General features: G+C 37.9%; 1 protein-coding gene across 5 annotated transcripts in view; it reads left to right on the top strand.

Annotated features, from left to right (window-relative positions):
* Positions 1 to 18,236, top strand: part of LOC135629315 (putative acyl-activating enzyme 19) — a 28,004-nt gene that overhangs the window by 1,400 nt on the left and 8,368 nt on the right. For all 5 annotated transcript variants that reach the window (XR_010493193.1, XR_010493192.1, XM_065136512.1 and 2 more), the window contains exons 2-9: positions 304 to 753; positions 3,578 to 3,774; positions 5,509 to 5,709; positions 8,327 to 9,043; positions 9,847 to 10,571; positions 17,553 to 17,628; positions 17,781 to 17,867; positions 17,953 to 17,996. Coding sequence is in view for 3 of the 5 variants with exons in the window: in XM_065136512.1 (XP_064992584.1) it covers positions 304 to 753; positions 3,578 to 3,774; positions 5,509 to 5,709; positions 8,327 to 9,043; positions 9,847 to 10,571; positions 17,553 to 17,628; positions 17,781 to 17,867; positions 17,953 to 17,996 (2,497 nt within the window). In the remaining 2 variants the exon portion in view is untranslated. The remainder of the gene's footprint in view (positions 1 to 303; positions 754 to 3,577; positions 3,775 to 5,508; positions 5,710 to 8,326; positions 9,044 to 9,846; positions 10,572 to 17,552; positions 17,629 to 17,780; positions 17,868 to 17,952; positions 17,997 to 18,236) is intronic.

Below are 18,236 nucleotides of genomic sequence, written 5' to 3'. Positions count from 1 at the left end.
CCGGTTGAGCAAGTTGCTCATCTGGAATTTTCTTTTCCTTTTTGTCTTGAGAAGAGGAGACAATTTATCATTTTTTATTAGTAAACTGTGTAACGCATCAGAGCTTGATAAGATATCTTAAATGCCAGGCAAACGTTTCTTTCTTGCTTTAACATATTTTTTTCATATCTATCTATTTATCTTTTTCTTTTTCATTTCAGATTTCCTTTTCTCGTCTCCTGCCATAATGGGCAGGAGCCATTGAATTCATTTTGATGTACTTCTGATGCACATTGAATTCATTTTGAATCTTCCAAATTGCAGGGTATTGTGGCTCAAAGCAGATTGCCATGGCAGAGGATCCACTGACACTGGATTTCCGAATGCCACAAATTGTGGGCATTTGTATTCCCCCTTCTGTGGAATATATAGTTGCAGTCCTTGCAATTCTTAGATGTGGGGAGGCTTTCTTGCCATTAGACCCTTCATGGTCAGAAGAAAGGATACTCTCAGTTATTTCTTCTTCAAAAACTGGCCTTATAATCAAGTGTGCATCATTTTATAGAACTCAGCAACTTGAGGCAATTGATTGGATTGTGGAAAGGAGTAGTTGTTCAGTTTTGTATGCAGATATGAAAATGGATTCTGAGAGGGAGCTTTGTTGGCCTGATCTTATTTGGCCTTGTGAGAGCAGAAGCCCGAGAAGATTCTCTTATTTGATGTACACATCTGGTTCAACTGGAAAATCAAAAGGTGTCTGTGGTACAGAAGAAGGTACTTTTCTGTACATTGCAGCTGTAATCTTTTGTGTTTTTCTTGAAATGTGCTATGAAAAAGATGCCTTGTGATATTCTTTGAGTAATCTTTTGCCTTGGTGTAGTCCTTCACATGTCACTTTGTAACCGCTTTATTCAATTTTTATCTCTTATTTAGTTGACTTCTCATAAATAATGACCAAATGTACTCCTTTGCCAGATGTTAGTATATGTATTTTGGTAATATCCAGGATTTTAACAACACTTGGTATATTTCAATTCTAGCTTTCAGCTTTTCTTGTTGGAACAATATTGTTCTCCATGTCATTGGATCAGTTCCCCCTTTTATGCCATCCTGTCAAAAAATTGCAATTTTGTGCAGCCTAGTGATACACCTATTGTAAACTATGATTTATGCCAGAATATATAACCTGAAGAAATGTCTAATTTGCACTGTTTAGATTTTCATTTGTGAAAATTATTGATGCATATGCTTATTTATTATCAACCATTCTATCAGAAATCATAATCAACTCTCTACTATTTTTTGATATCGACTATGTTTTATGTCACTGCTTTTTGTTCTTCCATCTACCATCTATAGTTCTCTTTGCACAATAGCAATATGTCATTTTGTTTGAGGTTTTGTTATGTTGCCTTATCATAACTCATAAATTTTTTGTGCCGGGTTTTGCCATACACTGATCTTGAAGTTTTTTCATGCTTAATTGTTTTGTGGTCAAAGTTCTTGAAATGTTAGATAACTTTCATTTGTCTGCTAGTTTAGGTAGGACAACTGTAAGCTTCTATGCTATGGCGATCCTTGTTTTCAAATAATTTGCATTAGATCATACCTTAAGATGCTAAATATGTAATAAAGCTACTGTTATGTTTTTCAATTTCCCTTGTGGTGGGTTCGTACTGATATATGAGGTATGTGGCCTATATAAATGATGATAGTACCATGGTATGCAATTTCGAATGGTACCGCCCGGTATGGGCGGTACGTACCAGTCCGATGGCATACTAGTACGCGGACCGCCCGCTACCGGACGGAGCATGCTACATTGCTACAGTAATACACTGTAGCAATGCTATAGTATTACAGTAAGAGGAAATCGTACAGTAGACCCTGGTGTATTGTTCGGTATGCCGGTACCGTATCATACCCAGCCAACCTCGAAATACTGGTACGGTACGATATTGCATATCTTGGATAGTACCACTGTTGATGGAACTACAATGATACAATTTGGGGTGTTAATAGGTCTGATTCAAAGCCAAAACATACCCATGTAAATTGTGCTTTGTTCTTCTAGATTTTCTCATTCGAGAATGATATGTTGCATCCTGAGTTCTTTAAGGTTGTATATGCAATACATTCTATGTTTATACTTCCTGTTTTCTCATGCTTTAGATTTACTGAAAGCATAAATTACTTGTCCCAGTCATCAATAAATGGTTATTCTGAACATTCCCTGATCTCTCTAAGATATGTGCTAAAGAATTGATAGATCTACCTTTACTAAACATCAAATATAATGCAATATCTGCAACTGTATTGTAGATTTGGCTAAATCTTCCTGTAGTGTGACAGGTGTTGATATTCTTAAGAGTTAAGACCAAATAAATCAAAATGAGTACTAAGTTTGCTGGATTTGAATTATTTTTGGTCATGTTCCCTCTCCTGCAAATGTTCTTTTAGAGTTTCTCTCATGATCTGTTTGTCTGTGGAGATATGATCAAGAGCTTCACTTTCAGGAATGCCACTCTTTTGGTTGCTTGTTTCTCATTCTATTGAATGTCCATTGCTTAAATTAAAATAAATAAAATGCCTTGCATGTATTAATTTTTCTCCCCATTGTTCTCTCAGGGTAGGACTTATTGCTATTGTTATCACGATTTTGTCAAATTGTGTAGTTTCAAATACTTCAGAACCATACATCTAGTGTTCGTCCCCTTGGTATATAGCATGTGGAAAATAAAATATAGTGACACTAATATGAGACCCATATTGTCACAATGTGGTTTGTACAAGTCAATTTAGCTTCTCCCTGTTTTCCTTTTCATTACTCATTTGTTAGTAAAAGTTTTATCTTTTATACACAGGATACATGTTCTAGATTGTTGTTCACTTTTCTCCTCTAGTTACAGATAGCTAATATTTGCTGTATGCTGAATCCATCTTGTATTAGGTCTCCAATGTGGAATACTTATGGAAGGAAATGTTTTGACAAATGTGGCTATACTGTCCGACTGGTTTATTCTTGTGTTTGTGGTTAGATTCAGATGTTTTAAGTTAGCTAACCGTATTTTCGTTTCATCATTGTTCTTTAGAAGTGATAACTCTTGGTTGATACTGTCTCTCTGATACTTCTGTGCTAGTTAACATCAGTTCTTGAAGGCTATTGTGTTTTTTTTATTATCATTTTTTTTCTGAACATCATTGCTTGTTCAGTTCCTACTAAAAAAAAAAGAATGACATTGACTGCAAAGCAAGCTTCTTGACTTAAAAAGAAAAAAGGAATAGACCAGTAATGAACTTTGCAGGGTCTTTGTTTTTCAAAAATTAAAGGAGGAGAGGGGATGTTGGTGGATTTATCTGGCACTACTAGTGGCAAGAAGCCTTGTATACACTAGGGTAGTTCATTAATATGTGTGCTTGAACGTGTATAGACAGATGTTAAGAGTGGCTACCTTGTTTATATGCTTTTCAGCATAGATTAGAGGATTGAGCTTGCTTGTGGCTGCATGTTCTATTCTTGGTATGCTTATGCTCTCTTTATTTACCTGATCTTCAAATCTTAGTTAGCTTGCTAACTCTGTTTCCCAAATATTTTTAGGCCTTCTGAACCGATTTCAGTGGATGCAAGGATTGATTCCTCTATGCAGCAAGGACATATTGTTGTTCAAGACATCTACTAGCTTTATTGACCATCTACAGGAGTTTCTTGGGGCTATTTTAACTTGCACATTGCTCGTCATTCCTCCATTTAATGAGTTTACAGCTAATCCAATCTGTTTAGTCAATCTTCTTAAGGTATTCAACTTGATGGATTGCATGTATTATAAAATTATAAACAACTACCATAAAGCGGGGTCAACCGAGGTCACTTGTCTCAGACTCCTGCCAATTTGAGGTATTGAGGGGGATAATATAAGCCGCCCTTGCTCTTGCATACTAAGAGGTTTTTTCCATGACTCATATCCCGGTCAACCAGGTTGCAAAGGAGCAACCTTACTTGGTTGCCAATACATATCCTTAATTATGATCAGCAATATGGATCATATTGTGGTACACCTGTTGTTTTGTTGTCTCTCTTTGTTTTGCATGTTTTCATGCTAAATCATGCTCTCAGCTTGAATTTCAAATTATCAGCATCTAAGAAATTTCATAGCTAAAGTCTAATTTGATTTTATACTAGATCCTTTTGTTAATCTGAATGGATTATCACAATCCATTTTACTAGATCTAATTGTGCCCTATGGCCGTCAAATATTTGAGCTCAAATGGCAGGAAGAATTTGAATGGATTGATGACAATAATTTTTAGTCATGGAATGATATGAAACAATAAACTGATAGAATAAAAGTAGGTTTTTTGAAGGCTTTTGGAAGCCCATTAATGTTTTTAATTTAAAAGGAAACAAAGGTTGGTGTATTTTGGATATTTGTACATTGATTAGAGCATTTGTGTCTTAAATGTGTGATGCTTTGTGTAGCTGTGAGACTCGGTAGTCATTTTGGCTAAAGTGGAAGTGTTAATACTGATCCATGTCATTGGAGACAAATCTCGAGTTGCAGAGCATCCAAACTGGCTAGAAAAGGAGATGCGACAGTCAGAAATGCAATTATTATTATTATTAAGATTTTGAACAGTATTTTGTTCTGGGTTTCTGTACTTGTATAAAATATGCTGATTCTGATTTATCTTGTTCCCTTGCTTCAGTTCATTACCATTACTTCTGAGCTGCCAATTAACCAGCTACTTTGCTTCCAACAGTCACCAAGTTTTAGTCACTTCAACCTTGTGTATATCAATCTTGAAAATAAAAACTGCTGATTCCTCATTCCTTATCAATGAGATACGTGCAAATCTATAGTTTCATGGCACCCTTATACCTCTTATTCAGTTCAGAGTGTTAATTTTTGTTAGATGGTGATTGTTGGTGTCACAGTGAGGTTGTTCCTTTACAATTAAGGTTAAGGTTCGTAATATCGTACCGTACCGGTGTTTCGATCTGGGCTCGGTATCAGTATGGTACGGTATATCGAGCGGTACACCCAGGTGTACTGAGCGGTATACTCCGGTGTGCCGAGTACTGTAGCTCTACTACAGTACTATAATGCTACAGTGCATTGCTACAGTGATACAGTGCACTCGGACCGGTAACAGGCGGTCCGTGTACCGGCAATCTGTCGGATCGGTACATACCGCCCGTACCGGGCGGTACATTTTGGTACTGCAGACCGTGTTAAGGCGACCTGGTTCTGATTCGTGGGAATAGTTTTTCATCTTGTAGGGGCAAGGTTGTTACATTGACCCTCCGGTCCTGCCTTGGAGGGGCTTGTTTCATTAAACTACCTATCTAGACAACACTGTACTAATATATAAATGATGATTACATTGTAAATCTAAACCTTGCTGATTTCTTTTGTGTTTTACTATCTTCATATTTTTATTGAGTTTGCATATAGTACACTTGGTTACCATGAAAATTGCAAACAGTTAGTTCAACACGTCTGATGTTCAAAGCTCGCATTTTTTTTTCAGGCATACTGTATTTCAAGATTGACATGTGTCCCTTCTTTGATGAGGCTGGTTCTTCCTAAATTGAAGCATTCTTATATCCGAGGTTGTAATCCTCTGGAAGTATTGATCCTTAGTGGGGAGGTCTTATCTATTTCATTGTGTCGAAGTCTGCTTGAAACTTTGCCAGAGACAACGATTCTCAATCTCTATGGAAGTACAGAGGTCAGCAATTAAGTATTCAGGTTTGTTTCACCTAATTTACTAGGAATGGTGCACTGTTGTCGTGAAATCTTTCTTGTTATGCACTAGTATCACAGAATCTCTCTTGTTAACAGTTATAATGAGGTGATTGCATACTTTCAGTATCTTAGAAGCATATGGCATATTTTGTTTTCTTTTCTATACTTGGGATTATCGGTGGTAGACATACAACAGTAACAACAAAACAGTGAAGTCCCAACTATATATGTGTTACTGATACTTGCAGTTGGTGATAATTCTGCAACCATTTGCCAAGTGTCAGGACCATTTCTTGCATGTAGAACTTTCTTTTTTTTTTTAACTATTTGTATTCTTTTTCTATTCATTTAATAAGATAGGTTGAAAAAAGCAAATTACATTATACAAATAGCTTGGGCTCCAAGGGGGTATCATTTTGTGCCATTCCCTTTTCTCATCATTGCATGAGACTTTTTGAAGTTTAAAAAGTTGATGGGTTGCATCCTGTTGACGTGTTATTCTTCCTAAATTTCTTTATGAAAGATAATGTGCTGATGCTTCTGTGTAGTTACCTTCTGTGATTGAGCTTTGTGAATGTCATTCCTGCTTTGGTAACATTATGACATCAAGAAGAGTACTGGCAAATATCATGATTGTTACCATCATCCACTTGCCTATTATCCTTTCCAGCTAATTCTACTGAAGGAGATTTATAACATGTCTGATTTTTATTCTTGTTATTCTGTTTGATTACTTTTAATTGGTAACCTTTTCGGCCCTGGCATCTAGATTTAAGAGCAAATTCATTTCTACAAGCTAGTGACAGGAACCAGTAATTGGTAATGGCCCGCTTTGGTAACATTATGATATCAAGAAGAGTACAAGCAGAATCATGATTATTACATCCATGCTCCTATAAACATGGAGTCACTTGAAGACCACAACTTTAGATTAAGATGGTTTGAGGAAAAATATTTGACAGATCATCATCATCATATTTCCAATGGACATGAAATTACTTATAGAGCATAACGGAAAATTGACAGAAATCAAAGAAAGATTTGATGAATTTTTGTACCACTATCAATTCGTAACTCAATTCAAACCCTTTTTAAATCTCTTAACCTAGTGGTAGTTATGTAAGGAAGGAATTTGTCCAAGAAGTTTAGTGAATAGAAGTTGTATGTATTTAAGTACATGCAATCATGGAACAACCTTCCCAAGTTATTTTGACTTGTTAACATGTGGAATAATGGGGAAATGATTAGCTTTGCCACATGATTTATCCTGGAAATGCAATTTTATATTAAAAAAATCAGGTATTGCCTTTTCGTGATTAGTCTGATGATGATTGTTGCCAGGAAAGGTCCATGCTGATGTCATACTGTGTCAAGTGCCTTAATGGTTGATGTGTCAATAGCATAGGATTTAAAAAGAAAAACAATAGGTTTGTGACCTTATACAATCAAACCAAAAAATAACTTGCCTTTCACTCAACTTTGGTGGCTTTTTAATGACATTGAGGTATCTGTTGGTGGGTACCATGACTTGCAAGAGGCTGTGGGAGGAAAGGAAGCTCTATGGCTTGATAGACTTGTTTGCGGGTATTAGATCTACCAAAGGTTTGTCATCAGTTCTTTTGGGTTGACTCCTGACACTAATTTGAAGTCCACTTTTGATCAGTCTTGGGTGAGAGTTCTGGATCTGGAATACTTCTGTTACAACCTATTTAACTGGTGATTTACCTGGTCCACAAAATCGAAGCTAGAGTAATCATAGTGATGACTATTGTGGCTAGACGTAATGGACCTAGGTTATATCAAAGTGAAAATCGTTCAATATATTTAACATTTTGATGGCATAATTTCTACTAGAGTTTGGAGTGATATTTCTTACACTGAATCATGCCTTCTTCCTTCTACACAAACTCATTCCCATTCTGGCAAATACTTCCAACTAATTCTACTGAAGGATACTTGTAACATGCCCGATCTATATTCTTGTTATTTTGTTTGATGGCTTTTAATTGATAACCTCATGATTGCTGGCATCTAGATTCTAGAACAATGCATTCTTACATGTTAGTGACAGGAATGAGTAACAATGTGAAAACTGAAATGTAAATCCATCTCATCTTTTAGCTCTGTAATTGGTCAAGGCAAATTTTAATCAGAATTCATTGTGTTTTTATCTCACTGATTTTGGATAAAGATATTGATCTTGTTTTCAATTGTTTTATTTATTCACGCTACCTTCCAACTGATGAACTATATGGTATTTTGGATGAGTTCTATTTGTAAGAAACTTATTTTATTGAACATGGAATTTTAAACTCGAACTGGATGTGAGGCTGCATAAAGCATTTCATGGAAAGGTTCTTCTCAGGTTATATTTGTATTCATGATATTTTTCTTAATAAAAGTTCCTATGTTATCAATTAAATCCATGAATGGGTGTTCAACAATCTGATCATTTGTAGAAAGCTTGGCTTTTTTTCCTCTCTGCAATCATCTGGCATGCCATATGCAGGTTAAAGGTTATTAGATGAGTTTCAAATGCAGTTTTAGAAGCATTTATTTTCATTTCCTTCAACAATAACAATAGTTAGACTGTTATTCAGGTATCAGGTGACTGCACATATTTTGATTGCAAAAATTTAGCAAGTGTTTTGGAAACTGAATCACTAAGCAGTGTGCCTATTGGAATTGCTATCTCAAATTGTGATATCAGTCTTGGTGAATTCGACAACCCCGATGAGGGCGAAATCTTTGTTTCTGGGCCATGCTTGTTTGCAGGATACCTTGATGAACACTTAAATGACAATCCTAAGGGTAACAGTAGTGGGTTACAATTCAGGACTGGTGACTTTGCAAAACGTCTACAAAGTGGAGATCTTGTTTTTCTAGGAAGAAATGACCGCACTGTAAAAATCAATGGGCAACGGGTTGCTATGGAGGAGATTGAGAGTATGCTAAAGGAACATCCTGAAGTAAGTGATGCTGCTGTAACTTTTCATGGAACAGATGGAGTATCAACCCACCTAGAGGCATACTTTGTAATGAAAATTTCCGAGGATCTTCAGAAAGAAAATAAACACTCTTCAGATGAGCAGCATTTGATTGAAAACCTGATCACATCTATCCGTAGTTGGTTGGTCAAGAAACTTCCAGCAGTAATGATCCCAAGTTATTATTTCTGTATGAGATCATTGCCGACCTTGGCCTCTGGGAAAATTGATTATCTCAAGCTTTCAAGTTCAATATGTATGCCAAAGCAGCGTAGAAGTTATTTTGAAATGAATCAGACTTCTGATAGTCTGTTGCAAATTATTAAAGAAGTATGCTTTAATCAACTCTTGGTTATTTACTCATTTATTTCAGCCAGTTAATATACTGCAGTCAAGTTCTTGATTCACTTGTCGGCTGTACTTTATATGAACCACAATGTTGTTTTCTTATTAGGTGGCTTGCATGGATAGTTATAATTAGCACAGGACTGATACCATTACATTTTGATTCTTCTTATATTGTTTATTTCCTTTCACAAGTTCATTAAGCTAAGATATAATTGGAGAAATGTTGGAGAAAAGGTATAGTTGAAGATTTCAATAGTGCTTATGTTGCAACATTTTGAAAAAAGAATGTGAAATATGAGAAAAAGAAGCCTTAAAATCCTAAAAGATTTACTTTGAAATTTCTAATTCTCTCCTATTGAATTAATTGACGTGCAACACTTACAAATAAACAGTTTGATAAGTCCAACTTGCTAATGCATAATTGATGCATTAGTGAGAGTGGATGCAAGAGTCCTCCTGTCTTGTAATTGATGCAATTGTCACTAGGACCATTCTAATGTAATTTCTAAGCTTCTCCAGTCATTACACCATATAGCTGTAATCTTAATGAAAAGCTAGTGAAGCAGTGTTCTTATTCATATAAGGATTATTTTAGTAAAAATTACTTAAGATTTTGTAACTTCTAGCATTCTCTGTTGTCGAAAAAAATATAGCAAAAGAAATTTTTTATTGTGAAATGTTAAGTGATTGCCATGTATGTAGGAGTAAAAGCCTGCTGCTCTAATTGTGCACTATAGAATTGTTTTTTTTTTTCTTCTGATCATAATTTGGTTCCTCATTGCCAGGTATTTTGTGATGCATTATTGGTTCAAGAAGTTTCAGACTATGATGACTTCTTCTTGATGGGTGGTAACTCCATTTCTGCTGCCCAAGCTGCACATAAGTTGGGGATTGATATGAGATTAATTTATATGTTTCCTACTCCACTTAAGCTTCTAAATGGTCTAATAGAGAGGAAAGAATTGCATGAGAATTTTATTGGACCTGATAATGGGTTCAGGAAAAGATCAAAAGTTTATGGTAATGTGCCTGGTGCTCTTGATTTATCAACTGGAGAAGTGCAAAGAAGTTTTCCACCTGAAAGATCATCACAACCATATATTGGTGTCCAGGTCCATGATCTCTCCATAGAACATAATGTACAACAATCGATTAGTAACTCTGAGAATATTTACTTTAAGCAAGAAGTTTCTTTTCTACCTCCAGATTCACTTGGTGCAACTTCGAGTGATAATGGCCTGTGGCCTTCAAAAAGTAATAGGCATAAGATGTCTGCGTTCGGTCGTTGTAATAAAATTATGGATGAACTTGAATGTGACTTGGATAACACAAATAGATTATGGTTGTCAATTAAGACTCCAAGGAGTAGAAAAGGGTCTTTGGAAGAGCTCTGGAAAATCTTGCTCGAGTCATGTGTTGATGCTTCACCTTTGATTGTGTTAATGGATGACAACTTACACCTTCTCATTGGATCTCACTCCCACATATTTCTTTGCATTGATGCACTCAGGTAAGGATCATTCATGCTGCTGGTGCATCTAGATTTTATGCTTCTGATGGTATTTAATTTGCTAGTGTTCTTGCTCTTTCCTCCCTCAATAGGGCCTGATAAATTCTGGGCATCTTATGCCTTGTAAGATTTCTTGATTGCAACAACGTAGCATATGCTTGATAAATTATCATGTTGTTATGAGTTAATTGATTTTAGGTCTGATTTAAGTGAATTTTCTATCAACATTTTTTTTTCTTGTGAGTTAGAATCTTTCTACCATATTATTATGGACAAAGCTGTAAATGAGATGCTTGATGTAATGCTCATGTATGTTCGTGCATTTTGGTTTTGTTCATGCTTTGCACAATATGTAGAGGGCTGGTCATAGGCTTGGCAGCCTTATTTTGTTTGGTCTGTGGTGGACCTTCTTGGACCCTTTGTCGTGCGACTATTCAAAGCTTTTAAAGTCTATATTTGTAATTTGCATTGCCTATAAAGTGTTTACTGAAATAGCTGCTTGTGGATCTCGAGTGAAACGCTTTCTCTAACTCATCTTCTCCTTTGTAAGTTCTTAAGGGACCATAGGATGTTTTGGGGAGGTTGACCCTTTGTGGACGGACACGCAAGGGTGTCGCATGACTTAGGCAAAACTAGCTAACTCTGTGACAGTTGGTATCAGAGCGGGACAAGTACACATAGAAATACTTGGAATGTAAACGTGGGGGACCTAACGAGGTTGTGTTGAGGGCAGCCAGCACACACGACCATTTGGGAGAAATGAGCGTTGAATTGTAGGGAAAGGAGTCGCTCAAAGAAGCAAGCATCTGATATTAGCATTTAGAGGAATGACCAACCTTTCACGTGAGAGGCATCACGAGGATAAGCGAGCTAAGAAGAACGTGTAGCGCACAAAGGTTGGGATGGCTGGGTTCGACGTTAGCAATTAAATTTGACGGTGCTCAAGGCAAGCAGGGCACTTGGTAAAATAGTTGTGTAAAACTCACAGAGGTGAGGAGAATTGCTAATTTAAAGAATTTGGTCCTTATGCAAGGGCTTGTACGCAGATGATGGAATGCCCGTTGCCATCCCAAGGCGACCGAAACTCGATGCCATGGAGCATTGAAATTTTTTCTTCGGCTTGAGAAGGATACGTCCATTAGAGGCTGAAGTGCGTAGCAAGTTCAACATGTTCCTAGGCCTTGAGAGGTGTAACGAGGGCTGTATTGGCGCACAGTCACAATCTAGCAAGTGCGTTCATGGGTGCGAAACAACGCATAATTTGTTCAGCAAGGCAGAATAGTCTAAGGGGATGGTTTTCGAAACTTCCAAAGGAAAGGATGCGAAGAGAGAAGTTGCTCCAACGAGATAGATAGTCAGGAGGGATACGTCCTGGTTCTTTAGAGGGAGAATCATGTGCAACATAACGCATATGTTGAGGAGGGGGTATCTCAAGACATTAACTCCACAAATCTCAATGGACCGAGCGAGCGGCGAGGAGTTGTCGTATGATCCCGCATGAGATAATGCATTGGTGGATGTATTGCGAGATTAAGTGGGGGAGTGACCCAAGACAACACCAAATGAAGGCACACTTGAGCCAATATTAAGATCGAACTCAACGGAGGGCTGACTCATGGAATGGTGGGCGTGAGGCTACTATCAACTTAATGCAAACCAAGGAGCGAAGCAACTTGGGTGGAACTTGGTGAAAAACCCAGGTCGTATGAAGGGAGTTGATATAGAAGATGGAACATGGAGCGGAGGTACGAAGCTTTCCTTAAACAGAGGTCAAGGACATGAACTCTTATAGAGGTAAGAGCGGGATCATGTCATTTCATGGGTCCCTCATTCTGATAGAGCAGACTCATCCTGTATGGTGCTAAAGACGAAGAGAGCTTCGAGGCACATGTACTTTATCTCGGTGAAGCATTTGACAAAGGAACTAAGGTGACTCAACTTGCGAAGGCGAAGTTGAGATCAGAAGGCCTTGGCAGGGGAGGGGAAGAGGCCCAGGATCTAGACAATGGTGCGCTAATTTCGATGAAGTCAGTGGACTTCGGGAGCTGCTAGGCGACGGACTGTCCTAGAGCTGTGCTTCGTCCGGGTGTGAGCCCGGGAGCGGGTGGACGAAGGTCGATTGCTAAATGAGCGAACACAATCGAAGGCGGTAGAGGCCCTACGATGTGCTGGCAGAGGCCACACATGGAGAGATCACAGTTCGAGTTCATCCCACAATGATCAGAATGTAATGAAGATGTCACCAGGAGGCGACATGGTACAACAGATCGTTGTCGAACAGTTCGAGGCAATGCAACATACACGAGACAAATCCCACGAGGGATTGGGTTATATAGAGGTATGATCGGAAGCTACTAGGAGCTCCACTTTGGTGAACAACACGACGACAAGAAAGGTTATAGATTCAAGGAGTGAATGCCATGTTACCACAGAGGTAAGTCTTCTATGCGTGTATTGAATTTTGCATTTGATGAAAGCCTTGGTTATCAACATATGAGAGCTGTGTACTACCAAGGGGGGACTTGATCATACAGAGGTATGATCAGAGCGGTTGGAGAGTTGGACTGCTCCATAGCTCATATTCGCTCAAGGGAGCCCGGCAAGTCAGAGGACAAGGCCGAATAAGCGAACGTTGCTACCAAGGAAGCTAAGGAGAATATAATTGGCACGAGCCTTACAACATTATAGTGGAGGCCATGCATGGGAGTTGCAATTTGTCTTCCCATCGACCAAGGGGAACTGCTCGGAGAACATAGAGGTGTTGAAGTAGATGGTCGAAAGGGGTGAGGAAGCGATGACGAGTGTAGAGGGACTCAACTATCCAAAACCAAGAGTCGGTTAGAATGGAGGTGGACTCGAAGGAGTGTCATAGTGTCACGGAGGCGGATCTATCGATCGCGAATAAAGGGACGCAGATGCGAGGCAACAGATAGTAGTGCCATAGGCATGACAGCGCCATGGTATCGCATAAGCGGGACTTCCGTGGAGTCATCGATCCCTTGCTCTTATTGGAGGGAACGCATTGGTCATGAAAGGGGTCGAGGAGGTGGAGAATGTAGAGGCAAACTCTAAGTACCTAGACATGACTGAAGGGCAGAGGTCAAGAAACTTTGTAAGATTGATGTCAACGAGCTTCTCATCAAGATAGTTGAAAGTGAAGGACTTCGGGGCGATGCAAGAGTACTCGACTAAGGAAATAGGTAGTGCGCGGTGTTGTACCTTTTCTCTTTAGAGGACTAGGTGACACAAATGATAAAGAATATGGTACAATCCCAGAGGCGACTAAAACTATTAGAGATTTGCTCCAAGTTGGGGTGAAATTTTGTTCTTTTTCGGGCAAAACTTCTTGCATTCTAGAAGTTCGATGGCAATGAGAAGGTGAATCGCAGTAGCTAACTCAACGCAAGAAGTGCAAACACTTCAAGTACTTCGGAAGTGTGTGCAAAGAACAGACAAATGCTAGTAACCAATTCGATGCATGTAGTACAACCCTCGAGGAGGCGGGCGAAGTCGAGTAGCCTTTGCCTTCTCAACCCTTAAGAAATTGGGCGAGACCGAGTACCCCAGTTCTCTTATTTATTTAGCAGAGGAGCTCTGCACAGGTTCAAAGACCCTTCGAAGAAACTTAGCAAATGACAATAGTTGTCAAATTCTCACCAATGGTGATCGGTGCTACTGAGAGTAGACTGTCCACCTCATTTCCCAACAGAATGCTAATCAAAAGTGGAAGTGATGCGAACCTACTTGAAAATGACAACTAAGTGGAAGAGGAATTGATGGGCGAATTTTGTGGATGAAAGGCCCCAAAAACTTCAAAGTCTGCGAGGCAATGTTTGTTAAAGCTCCAACAGACATCCATCTAGTTCAAGCGGCATGGGATGCTTGAGAGACTAGCGCATAACAAGGGCGGTCTTTTGCTTCATCTGAAGGATCCGTAGCAATTAACAAGGATCAGCACAACTCGGTCGACCTCACACCAGAGTCAAAGTCATTGGCTAGTTAAAGCAGCATGTGGATCAAAGTTGGACTACTTAACAACAGCGACAAAGAGTAGCTGGGAGCCAAGAGGTGTGTTGTAGCTAGAGCAGAAGATGGAAGACTCAGCAAAGGCGAGAAGATGCAACGTTTGCAAAGGCTTCGATGAGGATGTCGAAGGAATAAGTGGGGGAGAATATCATGGACAAAGCTATAAACGGAATGTTTGATGTAATGCTCATGTATGTCCGTACCTTTCAGTTTTGTTCACGCTTTGCACAGTATGTAGAGGGATGGCCATAGGTTTGGCAACCCCATTTTGTTTGGTTTGTGGTGGATCTTCTTAGACCCTTTGTCGTGCGATCGTTCCAAACTTGCAAAGTTTATGCTTGTAATTTGCAGTGCCTATAAAGTGTTTGCTGAAATGGCTACTTATGGATCCCGAGTGAAACACTTTCTCTGACCTGTTTTCTCTTTTGTAGGTCCTTAAAGGACCATTGGAGGTTTTGGGAAGAATGACCCTTTGCGGACGGACAAGCAAAGGTGCCGCACGTCTTAGGCAAAACCAACGAAGTCCGTGACAATATGTTGCCTTTTTCTTTGCCATTTACCCTATTTATCTTATATTTCCTTTGACAAATGAGCTAAATCTTAATACTTTGTTATAATGGGGTTCTTAGGAGGTAAATGTTCATATTTGTATAGTAACACATTCACTGCTCAAAGATGTGGATGATGTTATAGATAGATTGTGTAACACGAGACTCCTGCAAATGTGATGTGTGGGGAGTGTAGAACACATTAAAAATAATTGATATACATGTTAATATCATGGTTCCCCAGCCGGATCATTATGGGTCCGGTATGTGTTGGCGTAACAGCCCACGGTACACTAGCACGTGTCATGAAACTCTTTTAAAGATTTGAGTATATGTGGTGTTGGGAGGCACGCGCCGTAGTTTGTATCGCTGACCAGTATGCATAGCTAGGCACCATATGTTACGGACATAATGGTCTTGGCAAAACATGAATGATGAAACTATGGTTAATATCATATATCTCCATTGAGAAAGGATGATATATTATTGCTAACTTTGTCTTGGAAATGTGTGAGGAAATGAGAAGATATTGAACGACTGCATTTACATGAACGAAACCGCAGGTATAAAAAAGCAGTTGTTAAAAAGGTATTATATTTATAAAGAAGCACAATAATGTGTTATGGTTTTTTAGCAAGAATTGTGCTTCTCTTTAGCCAAAACTGATTAGGTAGGCTAGAAGAACTTTCGAAACATAAATAGTGCATCAGATAATTTTCACTCTTTAGTTAACTGTTGATTGTTTGAGGATGAGCAATGGATCATCCTTTGTCGAAGTTGATGAAAAAGGGGTACTGCTCTTACATTGCCACTCTTAAATTACTTGATTTTTCTTTTTTACTTGTGAGTTATGTAACATCTTGATGGGTGTGACCATTGGCATTAAATACTTGAAATAAATCTTAACTCTCTAGTTGACTGCAGTGTTTGATAGGATTCTAGGGTCCTAGGGCTTCCTTCATGGACTGTTGTGTTGTTACTCTGTGGCTATGGCTTGTTAGTTTTAATGACGGCATATAATTAATTGAAGCAATGTACTAATGAGGGCATTGATTTTGGTTGCTTGCTATATGAAAATTTAATTTTATTTCATAGAGGTTCTATTTAGATTGTAGGTTAGGAAGATTTATGGAGTAACAACTATAGTTACACAGTAAAGCAAAAAATTGATTGTAATTTTCAAGGAGTTCTGGTTTTGACAGAATCTGGAAACTACTGTAGTTTATAATTTCTGTAAAATTTGAACCTGAAGTACTTCATGTTTTCCTTGACATCTTTTTATTTCACTTTAGTAATACTATTTTGGGGTTTTACTTGTTCTTAGTTAAGAGGAACCACTCAAGCGGCAAATGTTTATATCCGATAGATACTCTGAGAAATGGCAATGTTTGATAAGAGTTGATCGTTTACAAGTATATGATAAAGACAATTTTTTTTATTTGAGGTTCGTGTTGTTAATTCTTGATATGATGTGAAGATCTACTGCTTCCAATGTCTATAATGATCTAGTTTTAGTATTGTTGTGCTTCAAAGGGCCTTCCATCTGGTCCTAGTGTCATTTTAAAAAATTCATTTTTTCTCCATTATCATGTAAAATAACCATCTCGATGTCTCTTTGAACGAAGGATTGAAATATCGTACCGTACCGGAGTTTCGACGTTCGTTCGGTACTGTACGATACTGTATATTGAGCGATATACCGTTCGGTATACCGCTCGATATATATATATATATATATATATATATATATATATATATATATATATATATATAATTCGACGATGACGTCGCCTCTCTCTTCTCCTAGGCGGGGCGACGTTGTCTCGTTTATATATATATATATATATATATATATATATATATATATATATATATATATATATATATATATATATATATATATATATATTATAAAAGGCGACGTCGCCTTTTCCTTCTCCCACGCGGGGCGATGTCGCTTCGTTTATATATATATATATATATATATATATTCCGTTCCGTCCGATAACGGGTGGTCCGTGTACCGGTCGGCTGACGGACCAGTATGTACCGCTCGTACCAGGCGATATTATTCGAAATTGCATACCTTGCTTTGAACAGTCCCTATTCAGGACTTGTGTTTTTGTCTAATAAACTAGCACAAATTCTTGATGTTGCTGTGTTCATTATTTGTGTATCTGACTATCCAAGCCCAACAGTCACTGATGACTGATTCAACTGACTTTGCAGCTGCAAACTCCCATGAACCAACTATGCTGTGTTAAATTTGATTGTCTATTTGTTTCTGGTCTTTTGATATTATCCACATCAGAAACTATTCTATGTGCTTTCACACACTTACATAATCTATAGTAATTAACTAAATGCAGTGTAACAAATTATTTGTCATTCCTCTCCCTGATGACAGTGGATCTATACGATGGGAAGTTAAGTTAGAAGGTCGTGTTGAGTGTTCGGCAGCAATTACTGGTGATTTTTCACAGGTATTTTTTTCTTTAGCTTTATTGAATTAGTCAGTCTGTACCTACACCTTTATTTGATGTCTCATAAAGTATTTAATTTGCATTTGCAGCTTTATTTTCATCTCTAGCATGTAATTTGAAATATCTGACTTAATATATTTAAGTGTTTGTAGGTTGTAGTTGGCTGCTATAGAGGAAAAATCTATTTTCTTGATTTTGTAACTGGGAACATATCTTGGTACTTTCAAACAGATGGAGAGGTAGAGCAACATCCTGTCAGTAGTACCTCAGAAATCTGAAGTTCATTGATTGATGAATTAAAACATTTTTTTATTCCTTTTGTAGGTTAAGATGCAGCCAATTGTTGATAAGACAAGAAACTTGATATGGTAATTTTAGATTTCTTTATTAAACTTAAAGATTAAGCTATACTTCCAGCAATTGAAGCAAGTAATGCCTTGCTTATTCCAGTTCCCTTTTCCTTTTGCATGTTTATATGAGTGATAGAAAATGAGAGTAAAGGACTTGATAGCAACCGTGGCATTAAGTTTGAATATTTTTAAGGAACTATTGGATCATGATTTTAATTTGAAAAAAATTTCTGTCATGGGTAAGTTTAAAATTTTTTA

The sequence above is a fragment of the Musa acuminata genome, chromosome BXJ3-1 (assembly GCF_036884655.1).
Source record: "Musa acuminata AAA Group cultivar baxijiao chromosome BXJ3-1, Cavendish_Baxijiao_AAA, whole genome shotgun sequence".
NCBI lineage: Eukaryota > Viridiplantae > Streptophyta > Magnoliopsida > Zingiberales > Musaceae > Musa > Musa acuminata.
Note: the sequence above shows the minus strand (reverse complement) of the source record. Positions and strands in the feature narration are given on the sequence as shown.